This window comes from Lepidochelys kempii, unplaced genomic scaffold, assembly GCF_965140265.1.
Source record: "Lepidochelys kempii isolate rLepKem1 unplaced genomic scaffold, rLepKem1.hap2 scaffold_286, whole genome shotgun sequence".
NCBI classification, from domain to species: Eukaryota; Metazoa; Chordata; order Testudines; family Cheloniidae; genus Lepidochelys; species Lepidochelys kempii.
Window position 1 is genome coordinate 1 of NW_027333631.1, and position 15,100 is coordinate 15,100.

Here is a 15,100-nt window from a genome sequence, read left to right on the forward strand (position 1 = left end):
ACGCGCTATCTCAGAGTGCCCCGCAACCTCCTGCCAGCCCAGCCCTGCCCCTCCCGACGCCCCTGACTCCCGCCCCGCAGGCCTGGCAGGGACATTCCCAGCCTCTCTCTGCTGCACCAGGTATGAACATCCCCCGGGAGCAGCAGCTGTACCAGGGGCTCGTCAGCCTGCAGGTGCCCGCGGAGGAGGTGCTGAGCTCTGCCCTGCAGGAGAAACTCTCGCTCGTCCGATCCCAGCCTGAACCCCACAGGGTGAGTAACCCTCAGTGGGGCCTGTCCCCTCTAGGGGTCGCCAGCTCCCACCCGGGGCGGGGCATGGGGGCTGTCCCATCTGGGGGGCGCCAGCTCCCATCTGGCCCCAGGACGGGGACTGGCTGGGTCAGGGGGGTGGGGAATGGGGCAGCTCTAGGTCTCACCAATGGGGTGTCTCCCCCCTTCCCAGGAGCCCGACCCCGAAGGCCCGGACCTGCTGATGTTCTACGAGCCCCTGGAGCTGTTCGCGGAGACCCCGTACCTGGGCGTGGAGGGGCTGCCCCCCTTGCGGCTCCAGCCCCACGTCCGACCCCCGGCCTCCGCTTCCTGATGTTCCGGAAGCTCCAGCAGTGGGAGGCCTAGCGGGCTGGCCCAGGGCGGCTGGGCCTGAGAGACTGGTTCTGGGGGCCGCCCCGCCCCGCCCGAGCTGTGTCCACACCCTTTGTACCCAGCCCCCCCGGGGGCCACCAAATAAACCCCCCTCTGGGCTCTCAGCTGCCGTGCCTGAACATTGGGGGGACCCCCCACGTGCACTGTGGCCCCCTGCCACTGAGCGGGGTGGGGGAGGGGTGTGTCCCATTGAGCCCCATGGGGGGGAGGATTGTGTTTCCCAGGATTCCTCGGGGGGGGGGGCGGGAAGCGAGACATCCCATAATTCCCTGGGCTGAATGGAGCGGGGACGTTTCCCAGCAGGCTCTGCACGCGGTCCTGGGGGAGGGGGAGGAAAAGGCGCCTACACATCCCAGCAGTCTTTGCGTGGCGGGACTCCATTTCCCATGAGGCTCGGCGGTGGCCCGGCCCCTTCCGTCGTGCCCCGCGCGCAGGGATGGCGGGCGCCAGCGAGCCGCGGCTCTCGGCGGCGGAATTCGAACGGGTGAAGCTGAGTTACCTGGAGACCATCACCCAGGTAACGGAACGGACCATGCGCCGGGGCGGGGGGAGATTCCCCGGGGCCTGGCTCCGGTTTTCATCCCTTCCCCTCCTCCCAGGAGCTGCAGGAGGCGGCCGGGCTGATGGGGCAGCTGGACCGGAACCTGAGCGCCTGGGCCCGGCGGGCGGGGCAGCCGGAGGCGCTGGCTCAGGTATCCCCCCGCCCCAATGGTTCGGCCCGCGCGTGTCCCCCTCCCCACTGGTGCGTGCCGTCCACCGTTCTCAGCCTGCTCCCCCCCCCCCCGTTCTCAGCCCCCTGCCTCTCCCCTATCCCAATGGGCTGGCTCAAGTGCCCCCCACCCCACGCCCTCTCCCCCGTTCTCAGCCCCCCCATCCCAATGGGCTGGCTCAAGTGCCTCCCCACCCCAGTGGGCTAGTCCACGTGCCCTCCCGCCCGTTCTCAGCCTCCTGCTCCCCCTATCCCCATGGGCTGGTCCACGTGCCCTCCCCCCCCCATTTCTCAGCCCCCTGCTCCCCCTATCCCAATGGGCTGGCCCACGTGCCCTCCCCCGTTCTCAGTCCCCTGCTCCCCCTATCCCAATGGGCTGGCTCAAGTGCCCACCGCAGGCTGGTCCACGTGGCCCCTGCTCCCCTTATCCCAATGGGCTGGCTCAAGTGCCCCCCACCCCACGCCCTCTCCCCCGTTCTCAGCCCCCCCATCCCAATGGGCTGGCTCAAGTGCCTCCCCACCCCAGTGGGCTAGTCCACGTGCCCTCCCCCCCCGTTCTCAGCCTCCTGCTCCCCCTATCCCCATGGGCTGGCCCACGTGCCCTCCCCCCCCATTCTCAGCCCCCTGCTCCCCCTATCCCAATGGCTGGCCCACGTGACCCTCCCCCCCGTTCTCAGCCCCCTGCTCCCCCTATCCCAATGGGCTGGCTCAAGTGCCCTCCCCCCCCCATTCTCAGCCCCCTGCTCCCCCTATCCCAATGGGCTGGCCCACGTGCCCTCCCCCGTTCTCAGTCCCCTGCTCCCCCTATCCCAGTGGGCTGGCTCAAGTGCCCCCCACCCCACGCCCTCTCCCCCGTTCTCAGCCCCCCCATCCCAATGGGCTGGCTCAAGTGCCCCCCCACCCCAGTGGCTAGTCCACATGCCCCCCCGTTCTCAGCCTCCTGCTCCCCCTATCCCCATGGGCTGGTCCACGTGCCCTCCCCCCCCTTCTGAACCTGCTGTTCTCCCCCCCAGGTGTGGTGCCGATTCCAGGCCCAGCTGGCTGCCGCGTGCGTGGCCCGGGGCCCCCCTGCCTCCTACTGCCCAGCCCAGCCCAGCCCCGACCCCCAGCTGGAGGGAGACTGGAGCCGCCCGCCCCGCCTGGGGCTGGTCAATAAACGCTGGTTCCGGCCTGGGCCCGCCTCTTGCCTGGATCCTTCTCGCCCCCCCAGGCGCCAGGCCGGGCAATAATCGGTAGCTTTTATTTATATATAATAGAATCAACATCTGTAAGGATAAAACTCCACGTCACACGCGGGGGGCGCCCCCCCCCCCAGGCAATGCCGCTGGGGCCCCCTGCTGCGGGGGGAACCGGCCCAGGGCCAGCAGGAAGGGATCCCACAGGCACCTCTTCAGCCTGCCACCGGCAAGCAGGGCAGCGCTGCCCCCCCTTTTACAGCAGAGGGGAAACTGAGGCAGTTGCTGCCCTAGCTGGTCTCCCCCCTAACAATAGATGCAAAGGGCCCCTCCCATCCCTGCTGCAGAAGATGAGCTGTTAAGGGGTGGAAATCAGAGGGGAGCTTGGACAGCTGACTGGGGGGGGGGGGAGCACAGACTGTTCTGTCCCACACCCCCCCCCCAATCTCTGCTCTAGCTTCCCCCCCAGCCCTGTGGTGGAATGAAGTGCACTGGGCTCCAACTGGGGACTGGGTGGGGGGCTGGAGGGGGGAGCCCCCGGCCTCCTTTCATCACCTCCCCCCTGGGGGGGGCTGAGTATTCAGTATGGGGCACCTGCAGCCACCCCCCATGCAGTTCTTCAGGCTGCAGCGCTAAGCAGTGTCCAGCAGGGGGCAGCCCCTCTCACCCGGCGGATTCATTCCTCGGCAGTTTGGCGAGCGCAAACCCCGCGGGCCGGGCCGTCTGTCCGCAGGTTGCCTGGGGCTGGGGAGGTGCGCCACGTCCAGCGGCTGCCGATCTCGGGGCGCAGCAGCCAGTCCCGCCCGCCCCTGGTCCGTCGGGCTCAGCCCAGCTGTCCTCCAATGCAAAGAAAAGAACGGGGGGCTCCGGTCCCGAGCGTCGGCCGCTTCTCCCTCAGCGGGTGGTGGGGTGGCCCTTGTGAAGGAGATAGATGGGGCGCTGGAACCCTGTGGGCAGACGGGGGCAGCCAGTTAGTACAAGCACTGCGCAGCCCTCCCCCATCCGGGGCCCCCCCAAATCGGCTAACACAGAGACTCGTTACGTTGCCACGGAGCTGCTGATCGTGACTTGTGAGCAACACCTGAGGAGCCCCCTCCAGCTCTGTCGCCCCCCCACAGAGAGCGGATGTGAGGAGCTAGGGAATCGGTCTGCGTCCCGACTATGAATCCTGCTCGTTACCGGAGGCTCGTTAGGTTGGTCTGTGTCAAAGGGGTCAGCTGCTGGAAGGCAGGTTTAGGGACCCCCAGAGCATGGCGTTGCATCCCTGACCATCCTGGCTAATAACCACTGATAGCCTTGTCTGCTGTAAACTGAGCCAATTCTTCTTTGACCTGCGTTCTACTTTTGGCCTTAACATCCCCTAGCAAGGAGTTCCACAGGTTAACTGTGCATTGTGGGAAGACAGGCTGGCTTGTCACAATCCAAATGTTTCAAGGGGAAGTGTCGATTTGGACGGAAACATTTGGAAACTAGCCGAAATCCAATGAAGCATTTTGTTTTGACTTATTTTGCAACTGATAAATATCAAATGTCCATTTAATGCCTTGTAATAATACAAATAGATAGTAATTAGGCCTGACAAATTAGATTGGTCAGTAAATGTCTTTCACCATACCACAAACCAACCAAAACATATCGCCATGGCTAACTGAAGTTTACGGACAGGCAAAGAAAGGAAAATACTGCCTGAAAGTTTAAAAAAATCCAGTGACTTTGGAATTAGCCTCCTTACAAAGGCACTAGCCAATGCTATTAAACACCGGCCGGATTTGTTGATTTAAGGATACTGATGTTGTATATTTTGACAGAGGACGTTGACCAGTTGTGTTTCAACTGCATAAATCTTTAACTTTTTGAATCTACATCGATCAGTAAAGCCTTGTCCAAAAATTCACACCGCGGTGAACATGTGAATCAATCAAAATGGGGAAAAAGCCCGTAAACCCCTGTACAAGGGTGAAAATGTAAAAACAGACGGAAACCTCACTAGCCCCTGAAATAGGAATCGAATTCTGCCAAGCCTGATAATATTATAACTATTAAATGAACATACACAATAAAAGTAATTGTCAGAACTAAATTACCACTGCAACACCACGTTCAGTATTTTTGCTTTGATAACACAAACCACGCAGCCTTTCGCAAAGTCTTTTGGGATTTTCCCCTTTAGAGATTTGACTTTTTTGCCCAATTTGGGACAAACCAGATTGTGTGGAGTTTTCCAACGGGTCAGAAATTCTGGTTTCCAGCCCAGTTCTACCGATGGCAGACACCCGCCATCGGCTTATTCAGCCTGCCAGCAGGCCGCCCCAGCCGATGGCCGATGCCTTCTCGGCCCAGGCCGCCCAAGTGGGGCCCCCCCTCACCTCGGGAGCTGTTGTAGGGCCTGGCCACCAGCTCGCAGCTGGAGAAGCCCACCTCCGGGGAGGTCAGGTAGGAGGGGAACTGCTCCGGTTTCAGCTTGATGCGGTAGTAGTTTCTGTAGATGGTTTCCTGGGGAGAGGAGACAGGCGTCAGCCAGGCCGGCAGCTGCAATCCCCCCGCCCCCCAGGCAGGCCGGCGCTCACCGTCAGGTTCTTACGCTTGCCGTAGGAGGACCAGGGCTGGGGCTCCAGCAGCAGGAGGCCGCCGGGCCGCAGGTGGCGGTAGATGCGCTTGAAGAGCCGCTTCAGCCCGTCGTCCCCCCAGTTGAGGTGCACCCACTTGGTGAGGCTGAGACACAGCACGACGTCGTACTCGGCGCCCTGCGTTTCCAGCAGCTCGTCCCGCTCCAGCACGTAGTTCCCCTGCGGGCACAGGGAGGGCGTGACGGGAGAACCCAGGCGTCCAGGCTCCTGGCCCCCCTGCTCCGAGACCCACCGCCCCCACTCCCCTCCCAGAGCTGGGGAGAGAACCCAGGCGTCCTGGCGGCCAGCCCCAAGGGCCGGGGATGTTTGGTTTCCATGGCACGCCCCAGAGATCAGCCCCCACCCCCAGATCAGGGCCCTCTGCAGCCTCCCAGACTCCTCCTGCCGCTGTTCCAGGGCCCACACCACTCAGCTCCCCTCAGCTATCTGGAATTCCCCCAACACCACAGAGCCCCCAGAGCTCAATGGGTCCCCTCTGTCCCCATGAAGGTCAAGATCAGGATCATGCCCACCTCAGACACACACCCAGCCCCACAGATGCCTTTCCCCCAAAACACCCGGGCTTGCTGGGCCTGGCAGAAGCCTCGCTCAGAATAAATTTTTCCATTTGTGCTTCAGTTAATTTCTGGACCAACCCTTCGGCCATGTTGATTCCCAGCTAAACGCAGCTGGGTTTGGTCCAGGTACCGCGCAAGGTCCCCTATCGCTGCACTCAGCGGAATACCATCAGCCCCTCATTCACGGGACGCTTTCAGCCGAGACAAAGGTGACGGATCTATTGTGTGTTCACAGCCTGGCCCCCAAAGTTAGCCGTTCCCCCCGGTTGGCTCTTGCTAGCGAGCCACAGCCTCGAAGCCCCAGTTTTCACAGAGGTTCCTGCGTATTGCAGCCTCTTGAAGAGACTAAAGCCCATTTCGCCCTGCGCGGGGTCAGGCCCCTTCTCCGCAGGCTTCTTTTCAAAAAGGAAAACGTCGAAAACTTTCAAAAACAGCAACACCCGGCTTCCAACCCGGCAGTTCCCCGGTTCCTGCCATACAACGCCTCCCCCCGGGTTATCAGCCCGTGGGGGTGTAAATATTTACCAGCCTCCAGGCTGGGGGCATCTACAGGAATCTCCCTCCCCCAGGAGTTCAGGCTGTGACCCACTTCTCTCTCCAGCCTCGTGGCTGCATTAGACAGTGACCTGCTGGGTGATCCCAGTCACTTCCCTCTGGGAATTTACACTGGAGGCTCCTCAGGGCAGACGCTGGCCGGTGGTGGGTCTGGGCAGTGGCTGGCACAAGAGGGGTCGGGATCTGGCTGAGGAGGGGAGATCTGGTGGCACAAAGGGGGTCCCAGATCATGGTCGGGGTGGAGAGAGGTGTCTGGGAAGCCCTGATCTCAGTCGGGGGGCGGTGCTTCCACACACGGGACCCTCTAAAGAATTCTGGAAGGGGTCAGGCATGTTTAAACACAAGACTTTGGGGGGGGGGAGCACTACGGGTTCCAGCATGCCCTGCTGGCCACACAGCATGCTGGGACTCATAGTCCCACGCCAGGCCGGCGCTGGAATCGATGCTCAGCTCTGGCTGATTTGCGAGCGCCAGGCCGATAGGTCCGACAGGATCGGGGGAGTGGTGGCGGCTTTCTACTCACTTTCCGTTCAGGCATCAAACCCGCCAACCGGGCCAGAAAGAGAACCCAAGAGTCCTGACTCCCCTCCCTCCCTCCCTCCAGCTGTTAGCCAATGCTCCTGCCTTCAGAAGAAACATGTTAACTCTTGAACTCGGGGGGAGAGCCCCTGGGTAGCCATCTCACGTCCCTCGGCCCCCAGTGCCGGCTGGAGATCGCGCTCGCTGTGGGATTTCCCAGGCAGCTCGGCTGGGCATGGGGCGGGGTCGCCCTGCAACAGGCCCGAGAGTGTGGGTGAGATTGGCACTAGCAGGGGCAGGGAGAGGCCTGCCTGCCTCGCAGGACCAATATACCATAGTTCTACCCAACAGACAGCACCTGGCACGTAGCGTGACCTCAAAAGGGGTGAAAGGGACCCAGGCAGAGCTGCCAAAGGTGCCTGCGTACAGATTATCAACCCCCCCGAGGTGAGAACCTGCCCCCCCCCCAAGCCTGGCCAGAGCGTTTCCATTCTGTTACAGGCTAGATCTAGCTCATCGCAGTGATCCGGGAAACATTTCTCTGCATACCAGCCGCTGGATTCCTCCAGTAAAGGATCTTGGCCCTGCGGACAAAATCCATCCCCCCCAGCCCCCCGACAGGTCTGATTCTCTGCCCATTCGGCAGCAGATCTCAAAGCAAACAGACGGAGGCTTGGAAAGGATCATTAGGGGAATTCCAGGCCCCCGGCCCTTCAGGGATTCCAATGAGCAAGGCTCCTTAACTCCCATGAGCCTCATGCAAGGTCCAGCATTGGAGAGTGGGGAAACTGAGGCACAGGGTCAGGAGGAGAGCGGAGAATAGGAACCAGATAGAAGCCAGAAACGTAACCCCCGGAAACTGACCAGTTCTGCCACATGCCCCCGTGTAAAACTCATCAGAGAAACCTGGGAGGTAGCCTTCCTGTTCCAACCCCAACAGACTGAGGGCCTGCTGCTCTGGGGACAGGCCACCCTCCTTAACCGCCTCGTGGACTTTGATTTCCAAGCCCCACAGGGACAAGGACAGAGGTGAAAATCTAAGCTCGGAGGAAACAGCCTTCTGACACCCAACCCAACTCCCCTCCCGGAGGGGAAGGGCCTAAGATAAGGCCCTGTCTGCGGGCGGGTGTCTCTCCTCAGCCGGCCCGCCCGGCAGCTAACCCACCCACTGTGGGCACAGGGCAGCACTTCTGCCGTCGATCATTGCCCGGTTAACGGATCTGCCCCCAGCTGCATTCCCCTGCCAACCACCCTCGGTCAAACGCTGGGTTCAGATGTGGCTTGGCGCCATTTATCAGCTGATCTCGAGAGCACATGCCTCACAGAGCCAAACGGGTGCCAGTCCATTTCAGGTGAACCGCGGCAGAGGTGAACCAAAGCGGCCAAGGTCACAGACACCCCCACCCTAAAATTCTGTGCTCTCCTGCTTCCGATAGGGAATTCTGGCTCTGTGAGGGGACGGAGCGACGGCTGTGCCCCTCGCCAGAGGGGCTCGGCTGAAACAAGCCAGGAGCTATTTAACCAGTCCCTTCGTCTTGTCAGTTGCACTGGTCTCCTGATTGCAGGGGAATCCTGGCCCCCCATATGCACCCCCGCCCCCCAGCAAGATGAAGTCACTCTCCCTGAATCAGAAGTTAGCAGCCAGAGAAGCTATTCCACCCACCCCCCAGCCAAGGCCTGTGTGATCCTACCAGCCCATCCCACCTAAGCCACTGGCCGGCCTAGGAGAGGAGCTAATCCCCGCCCTCTCGTATGGGATGGGAGGGCTCCTCCTGCCAAACCCTAGTCCCTCCCCCAGGATCTTAGGGGGCGTGTCTGTTGTGTGACCTCCCACCTCCCGCTGAAAGCAGCTAGGTGGGCGGCTGCTACCCACACCAGCAGCGCCCCCGAAAGGTGGGGCCCTCCCCCTGCCACATCCTAGGCCTCTTACCCGGACAAAGATCACGTTGTCGGGGAAGTCGGCAGCACCCGCCCCATCCTGGGGCACCCGGGGAGCAGCGATGGGCCCCCTGCTGGCCGCCAGCGAGGCGGGGAAGCAGCCCCTCCGCCTCTTGTTGCCGGCTCCGGCCGGCGTCTCCTCGGCCTCCTCCTGTCGCTGCTGGATCTCCTCTGACAGGTAGTGGCGGATGTTCTGGCGGGCCGAGTGGATCAGGGCCCCGTCTATGTCCAGCCCCACCACCCGGGCAGGTTTCCACTTCTTGGCCACGCTCAGGGTGAGGTGCCCCACGTTGCAGCCCAGGTCCAGCACCTCTTTGCCCTGGAACCACTCGGGTTTCATGACCCGCAGCCGGGCGTCCTCGCAGCTGGGGTTCCGGTAGCCGTAGTATTTGCAGTAGTTGCCGTATTGGAACTTCCGCTGCCGCCGCCGCCGCTTGGCCGTGGGCGCCGCTTGGTGCCTCCCGGCCCCTTTGCCCTTCTCCGGGCTACTCTTGCCCGGCTGGCCCCCGCCTTTGCCCCCGCCCGGGGTGGGGGGAGGCGGTGGCAGCTTGGCCCCCCCGGCCACCTCTGATTTGCTGGAAGTCCGGCGCCTTTTGCGGTGGTGGCGGCCGCCCGAGAAGGAGGCACAAGAAGGGGTGCCGCAGCCGGCCCCCTCGGTGGCGAGGGGCAGGAGCGGGGAGACCACCTCGTCCCTGCAGTTGATGGCCGTGTTGAGTTCGTAGGGCTGCGGGGTGGGGCAGGCGGCGTCGCAGGCCTTGCAGGCCACCTGCTTGCAGTCCCCGGCCCCGCCCCCGCCCCGCTGCTGCCCCCGGTGGCGGTGGCGCTTGCGGCCCGCCTTGAAGGGCGAGGCCAGCACCAGGGCCGCGTCGCCGTCCTGGGCGTTGAGGCTCAGCGGGTCCGTGATGTCCTTGGGGATGAGGATCTCCACCGGGTCCCGGCCCTTGGCCGGCAGCGGCGAGGACTTGGGGGTCTCGGCGTTGAGGGCCTGGTTCACCTCCTCGTCCAGCAGGCTGTTGAGGTTGAGGGGGTCGAAGATGTTGCCCCCCAGCAGGAACTCGGAGGGCAGCACCGGGTCGCACTCGGAGTTGACCCGGCGCCGGCGCTTGGAGGCCGGGTGCTTGAAGCCCACGTTGCAGCTGTTCCGCCGCTTGCCCCGCTGGGGCTGCAGCCCGTTGCGGGGCCGCGGCAGCTCGCCCACGCCGTCCTCCTCCTCCTTGGCGCCGGCCCCCTGCGGCGGCCGCCCCGGGACGCCGCCGCCGCCGCCGCCCCGCCGCTGGCCCCAGGGGGCGGCCTCCCGGGGCAGCTGCACGAGGGGGCCGCCCCCGCGCCCGCCCCCGCCCCCGCGCGGCGGCTCGGCCCCCTGGCGCAGCTCCGCCGGGGCGGCCCCCTCGTGCAGCTGCACCGGGAGGCCGCCGCCCGCCGCGGGCGGGGGCTTGAGGGGCGGCGGCGGCGGCGGGGCCAGGAACGTCTCCTTGTCCGCCGCCATCTCGATCATCGCCTGCGCGGGGGCGGCCCCGCCCCGCGCGCCCCGCAACGGCCGCGCCCGCCCCTCACGGGCCCCGCCGGCGCATGCGCCTCCGGCCCGCGGCGCGGCCGCGGCCGCCTTCCTCCGCCCCGGCGCGGGGCCCCAACGCGCCTGCGCTGCGCCCCCTCCCCCTCGCGGCGACGCGCCGCCCCCGCGTGGCGCATGCGCGGCCCGGCCGCCCGCGCGAGGCCCAGGAGGAGACAGCCGCGGCTCGCGTCTCCCAGCTCCGACGCGATGGCAAGGCGGCCCCCCCCCCGCCTGCGGTAGATATACCCGGTGGGCGGGCCCGCCGCGGGCCACGCCCCCTCCCGCGGCCGCGGGCCAATCAGGGCGCCGTGTTGTCCCTTCCCACGTGGAACGGCGGCCAATCCGCTCGACGGACGCCCCCTGCGCGAACGTTGCCCCTGCGTGTGAGAAGCACCGCCCCCTTTCCCGCTCCTCCCGCCCCGCTGCCGCGGTCGCAGCCAATTAGAGAGCACAACGAAGGCTACGTGAGCCAATCGGAGCGCTCGACTCCCATCCGGCCGAGCTCCCATGGGCCGCGCGGTGAGGTCCTCGGAGCTCAGAGCTGTCCACACAGAGTGCCTGTTGGGGGAAATTTTTTTCCACCCTATTAAAAAGTGTCCAGCCGGGCTTCGGTGACGGGAACCAGGTTAGAAAAACGGCGCCTCCTGGGTGGTGTGTGGAAACGGATTTAAAACCCGACGCCGGTTCAGGCACTGACGTGGACACCTCCACGTCCCGCTCAGTCCGCCGCCGCGGGGGGGGGGCTGGGCCGTTTTGCACCCGGCTCCGTCTCGCCTGGCGCGCGGGAGTAAACCCCAGGCCGCGCCCCGTGTGAACGGTGAATTCAGAGCCCGCTCGTTGTTTTTCACCTCCAATATCAAGCCCCCGCCCAGAGGCTGTGGGCAACAGTCACGTGGTCGGAGAGTCGCAAGGCATTCTGGGACTTGTAGTTTTTACCTCTTCCCGCTGGGGCGGACTCTGCGCCTGCGCAGAACGAATTTTCCCCGCCAGGCTGTAAATATATGCTCCCCCTCCCCCTTTATAGGAGGGGGGCACCACCTGGCCTCCCCTAGGAGTGAGCAGGAGGGGAGCCCCCCTCCCTCCCTGACCTTTCACCCCAATTAGGGAACTCTGACCTCTGACCCCTCAGAAGGTGGGGGGGTCACCTGCCCTGCCTTTGCTGAGTGAACTATGACCTCTGACCCCTGCCGGGTCACCCCAGGGAGGTCACCGGGCTTGTCACGCCAAGTGAATGAGCCTGACCTCTGACCCTTGACCCCCCTCCTACCTCTGACCTCTGTAATTTCCTCTCCCCATTCCCGATCTTCCACCTCCGGGGCGGGATGCGGGATTCTTGGCCCATTTGATCTCTCACCTCTGACCCCTGACCTATGCCCCAGGAGCGGTCCCGCTACCTCTCGCACCCTGACACCAGCCCTCCCAGTGAAGGGGGGACTGGCTGGAAGATGAACACGTTATTGGAGGCACCTGCCCCGGGTGGCCACTCACACATCAAGGTCCCACTTGCCCCTGCTGGCGTGACCCTGCTGCAGCCCGAATGACTTCAAGACACATGTTGCATGGAAGATCATGCCACTTGGGGCAGGACCTCTTAAAAACAGGCACCCCCTTCATCCAATATCAGAGAAAAGCAGATATGGTTTTGTCTGAATACTGGGTAGGGAACAGACCCTAGAAAAGCAGGGCTGTCCAGTTTAATACCAGACAAAGGGTCTGTCCGCTTACACCTGCCTGGTCTGAGACTACAGGTCCCAGGATGCACATAGTGAGAGTCATCCCCTGTCCCAAAGATTTTACAGTCTAAACAGATAAGACAGGCAAGGGGTGAGAAGGAAAACAGAGCGGGCAGACAGAGGTGGAACTAAGTGACTTGCCTTAGGTTATATACAAATCTGTATCTCTCTAAGTAATAAGAAAAGGAGTACGAAAGCTTATGCTCAAATAAATTGGTTAGTCTCTAAGGTGCCACAAGTCCTCCTTTTCTTTTTGCGATTACAGACTAACACGGCTGTTACTCTGAAACCTGTCTCTACGTAATACAATACTAAGGGCATGGGTAAGGCTGAATATGTGGTTTGCAGTTCCTTGATGTAGGGTGACCAGACAGCAAATGTGAAAAATCGGGACAGGTGTAACAGGAGCCTATATAAGAAAACACCCCAAAATCGGGACGGTCCCTATAAAATCGGGACATCTGGTCACCCTATCTTGATGTAACTGCGGTGTGTATCTCATTGAATTAATCAATAGCTGTACACATTAGAGTTTTGCGTATTGAATATCACATTTAACATCATCTCTAAAACTGATGTAAGATCAAGCTGCGTTACAAAGGTTTTGCGGGCCAGATATCAGTGAGGCTATATGTATACCATGGCTGAATCAGGGTCTGTGTGCTCAGTGTCCCATAAAGTGCGTGTAGAGGGGCGGTTACGCTGCTCCTGAGATAAGAGGAGTGAGACTTGGCTGAGTAGCTGACCACAGGTGTGGCCAGCTCAATCAGGGCCCAGCTGGCCCTAATAAGACAGCTGTTAGGGAGGAGCTGGGTCAGAGTCTTACTCCAGCCTTGAGGTGGGAAGGACCTGGCTGCCTTGGAGCACAGGATACTGGAAGCAGGACAGGGGAAAGGAAAGAGGAACTGGCAACTTCCCAGGCTGAGGCCTTGTTTAAGGCCTAAGGAGGTACTGAGGCTGCAGAGGCAGCTGGTCCAACTGCCTTGCCAGTGATGAGTGGCCATTACAGACTGCAGTCTGCCCCAGGGAGCGGGGGCTAGATGATGACTGCCATAGCCACTGAGGCCCACAGGGGGTACTGCTGTGGGCAGAACCCCAAGGTAAAGGGCACTGGGGTCTGGGACAGAAGAGAAACAGGCCACCAGGAGGTGCTCCGAGTGCTGGAATCCAGCTAATTCCTGGATGACCAGCAGGAGGTGGTGAGTCAGCGTTCTGCTACGTACACCATGGCTGAATCATAGAAGGTTAGGGTTGGAAGGAACCTCAGGAGGTCATCTAGTCCAACCTCCTGCTTGAAGCAGGACCAATCCCCAATTTTTGGCCCAGATCCCTAAATGGCTCCCTCAAGGATTGAACTCACAACCCTGGGTTTAGCAGGCCAATGCTCAAACCACTGAGCTATCCCTCAGGGTCTGTGTGCTCAATGTCCCATAAAGCGTGCCTTTCCATGTAATTAAAGGCTTAGTTGGTTTTCAAATAACATATATATTATTAGGATCAAGTAAATTTATTTCAGGATAGGAATGGTTAAATTGCCCCCATAGTATACTTGTCAAAAATTTGTCTACACAGGTCTATAATAGACAAATCCATTGGGCCTCACAGATGTAGGGAAAAAGAGAGACCCTTTTTCAGGCCCATAAGGTCTAGGGACCTATACAGATCCATGGGGGTGCATAATATAAATGATAAAGGTATATGCAGGCCTACTGCATCCAGGCTTGAGGTGGTTGACCCATATGCAGACCTGCAGGATCCGTATCTCAGCCCACATATAGCCACCAAGGGTCCCTATACAGGGCCAGCCCACACACCAAGACCTATAACCTAAAGATGTTTAAAATCCATACTTTAAGGGTCCCTATACTGAGCCATAGGGTCCATAATCTATAGGGTCAGCCCATATACAGACCCACAGGCTCATATATATAATTATAATATAAACCTCCATAAAGTCCATAATCTATACCTCCAGTCCATCTACAGATCCCTAGTGTATAACTAATAATAATATAGCCCCCCTATAGGGTCCATAATCTATAGGGTCAGCACATAATGAAAACCACGTGGTCACCAGCATGGCTACTTAGTACCCCCCACTTAAGGCAATGCGCATGCGCAACCCCAACCCCCGCCTTTGCCAAGACGAGCATGCGCAGTGAGTTCGACAGACGCACGCGTCCTTTCCGCGCCCCCTTCAGATGACCGCGCATGCGCACGGAGCCGGCCTCAAGCTAGCTTTGTCGGCGCGGAGACAGAGCAGCTGCCGTGCTGAGGAGGTGGCGCGTGCGCACTGGAGTTTCTTTCCCTCCCTCCCTCCCTCCCCCGGCCGTTAGGAGCGCGTGAGGCTCAAGGGCGGTTTGAGGGTGCGCGCGCGCGCGGCGGTGGGGGGAGGGAGGGTGCGCGCGCGCGCGGCGGTGGGGGGAGGGAGCGCGCGCGCGCGCGCGCTGAAGGAAAAAAGGCGCCAAAACTGTCCCCACCTGTTGAGGCTAATAGAGGGACCCTGGCTTGGGTCAAACACGCCCCATTTCGGTACCCATTGCCTCCCCGCGCCTGGTTTACCTCATGAAAAGGCTCAGTCGCCCCTCCCCTTCCATGGCCTGCCTTCCTGGGTCAATATGGCGCCAGGGACCGATGCCAGTATGGCGTCGCCAGGGAGCCAATACGCCAAGATAACTGTCTGTTTTACCTCTCGAAAAGTGGGCCCGGTCGTCCCTGGCTTGGCGTTGCCTCCTGTGTCAAGATGGTGCCCCCTGCACACAAAACGTGCCGACGTCATCTCACGGGAAGGCCAAAAAACCCTAATAACTGTGTCTCTTTTACCCCATAAAAGTGTCCACAGGGGGCCAGGTTGCTCCCCTGCTTGGTGTTGCTTCCTGTTCTAATATGGCGCCCAGATGCTCCTGTGCTTAAAACGTGCCAATGTGTAGACATGGGAGGGCCAAAAAACCTAAATGCCCATGTCTGTTTTACCTCATGAAAGGTGTTGATATACGGCCTGGTCGCCCCGCTGCATGGCATTGCCTGTTGTATCAATATGGTGCCCTAGTCGCTACCATGGCTGCACCAAAAATGTGCCAACCTCGTGCCTATT

General features: G+C 61.3%; 3 protein-coding genes across 4 annotated transcripts in view; 2 read left to right on the forward strand and 1 right to left on the reverse strand.

The window, feature by feature from the left end:
* Positions 1-22: 22 nt before the first annotated feature.
* On the forward strand, positions 23-745 carry PPP1R35 (protein phosphatase 1 regulatory subunit 35). Its single transcript, XM_073327002.1, has 2 exons — positions 23-251; positions 442-745. Exons 1-2 carry the CDS (start codon positions 123-125, stop codon positions 580-582), a joined length of 270 nt encoding a protein of 89 aa, XP_073183103.1. The 5' UTR covers positions 23-122; the 3' UTR covers positions 583-745.
* A 1,829-nt stretch (positions 746-2,574) lies between these two features.
* MEPCE (methylphosphate capping enzyme) lies at positions 2,575-10,479 on the reverse strand. The gene is made up of 4 exons (XM_073327001.1): positions 8,714-10,479; positions 5,093-5,311; positions 4,892-5,018; positions 2,575-3,472 (listed from the first exon to the last, which is right to left on the reverse strand). The coding sequence occupies exons 1-4, from the start codon at positions 10,214-10,216 to the stop codon at positions 3,420-3,422; spliced, it is 1,902 nt and encodes a 633-aa protein (XP_073183102.1). The 5' UTR covers positions 10,217-10,479; the 3' UTR covers positions 2,575-3,419.
* A 3,812-nt stretch (positions 10,480-14,291) lies between these two features.
* The window catches only part of ZCWPW1 (zinc finger CW-type and PWWP domain containing 1), a 28,478-nt gene continuing 27,669 nt past the window's right edge, over positions 14,292-15,100 (forward strand). For both annotated transcript variants that reach the window (XM_073327004.1, XM_073327005.1), the window contains exon 1: positions 14,292-14,372. The gene's annotated coding sequence lies outside the window, so the exon portion shown is untranslated. The remainder of the gene's footprint in view (positions 14,373-15,100) is intronic.

What these genes read in the sequence shown, in the direction of transcription:
- PPP1R35 (XM_073327002.1), top strand. Translation starts at nt 123, where the DNA reads ATGAACATCCCCCGGGAGCAGCAGCTGTACCAGGGGCTCGTCAGCCTG. An exon ending in CCCAGCCTGAACCCCACAGG is followed by an intron (nt 252 to 441) that starts GTGAGTAACCCT and finishes CCCCCTTCCCAG; the next exon opens with GAGCCCGACCCCGAAGGCCC.
- MEPCE (XM_073327001.1), bottom strand. Translation starts at nt 10,216, where the DNA reads ATGATCGAGATGGCGGCGGACAAGGAGACGTTCCTGGCCCCGCCGCCG. An exon ending in GCAAGCGTAAGAACCTGACG is followed by an intron (nt 5,019 to 5,092) that starts GTGAGCGCCGGC and finishes TCCTCTCCCCAG; the next exon opens with GAAACCATCTACAGAAACTA. An exon ending in GCCCTACAACAGCTCCCGAG is followed by an intron (nt 3,473 to 4,891) that starts GTGAGGGGGGGC and finishes GTCTGCCCACAG; the next exon opens with GGTTCCAGCGCCCCATCTAT.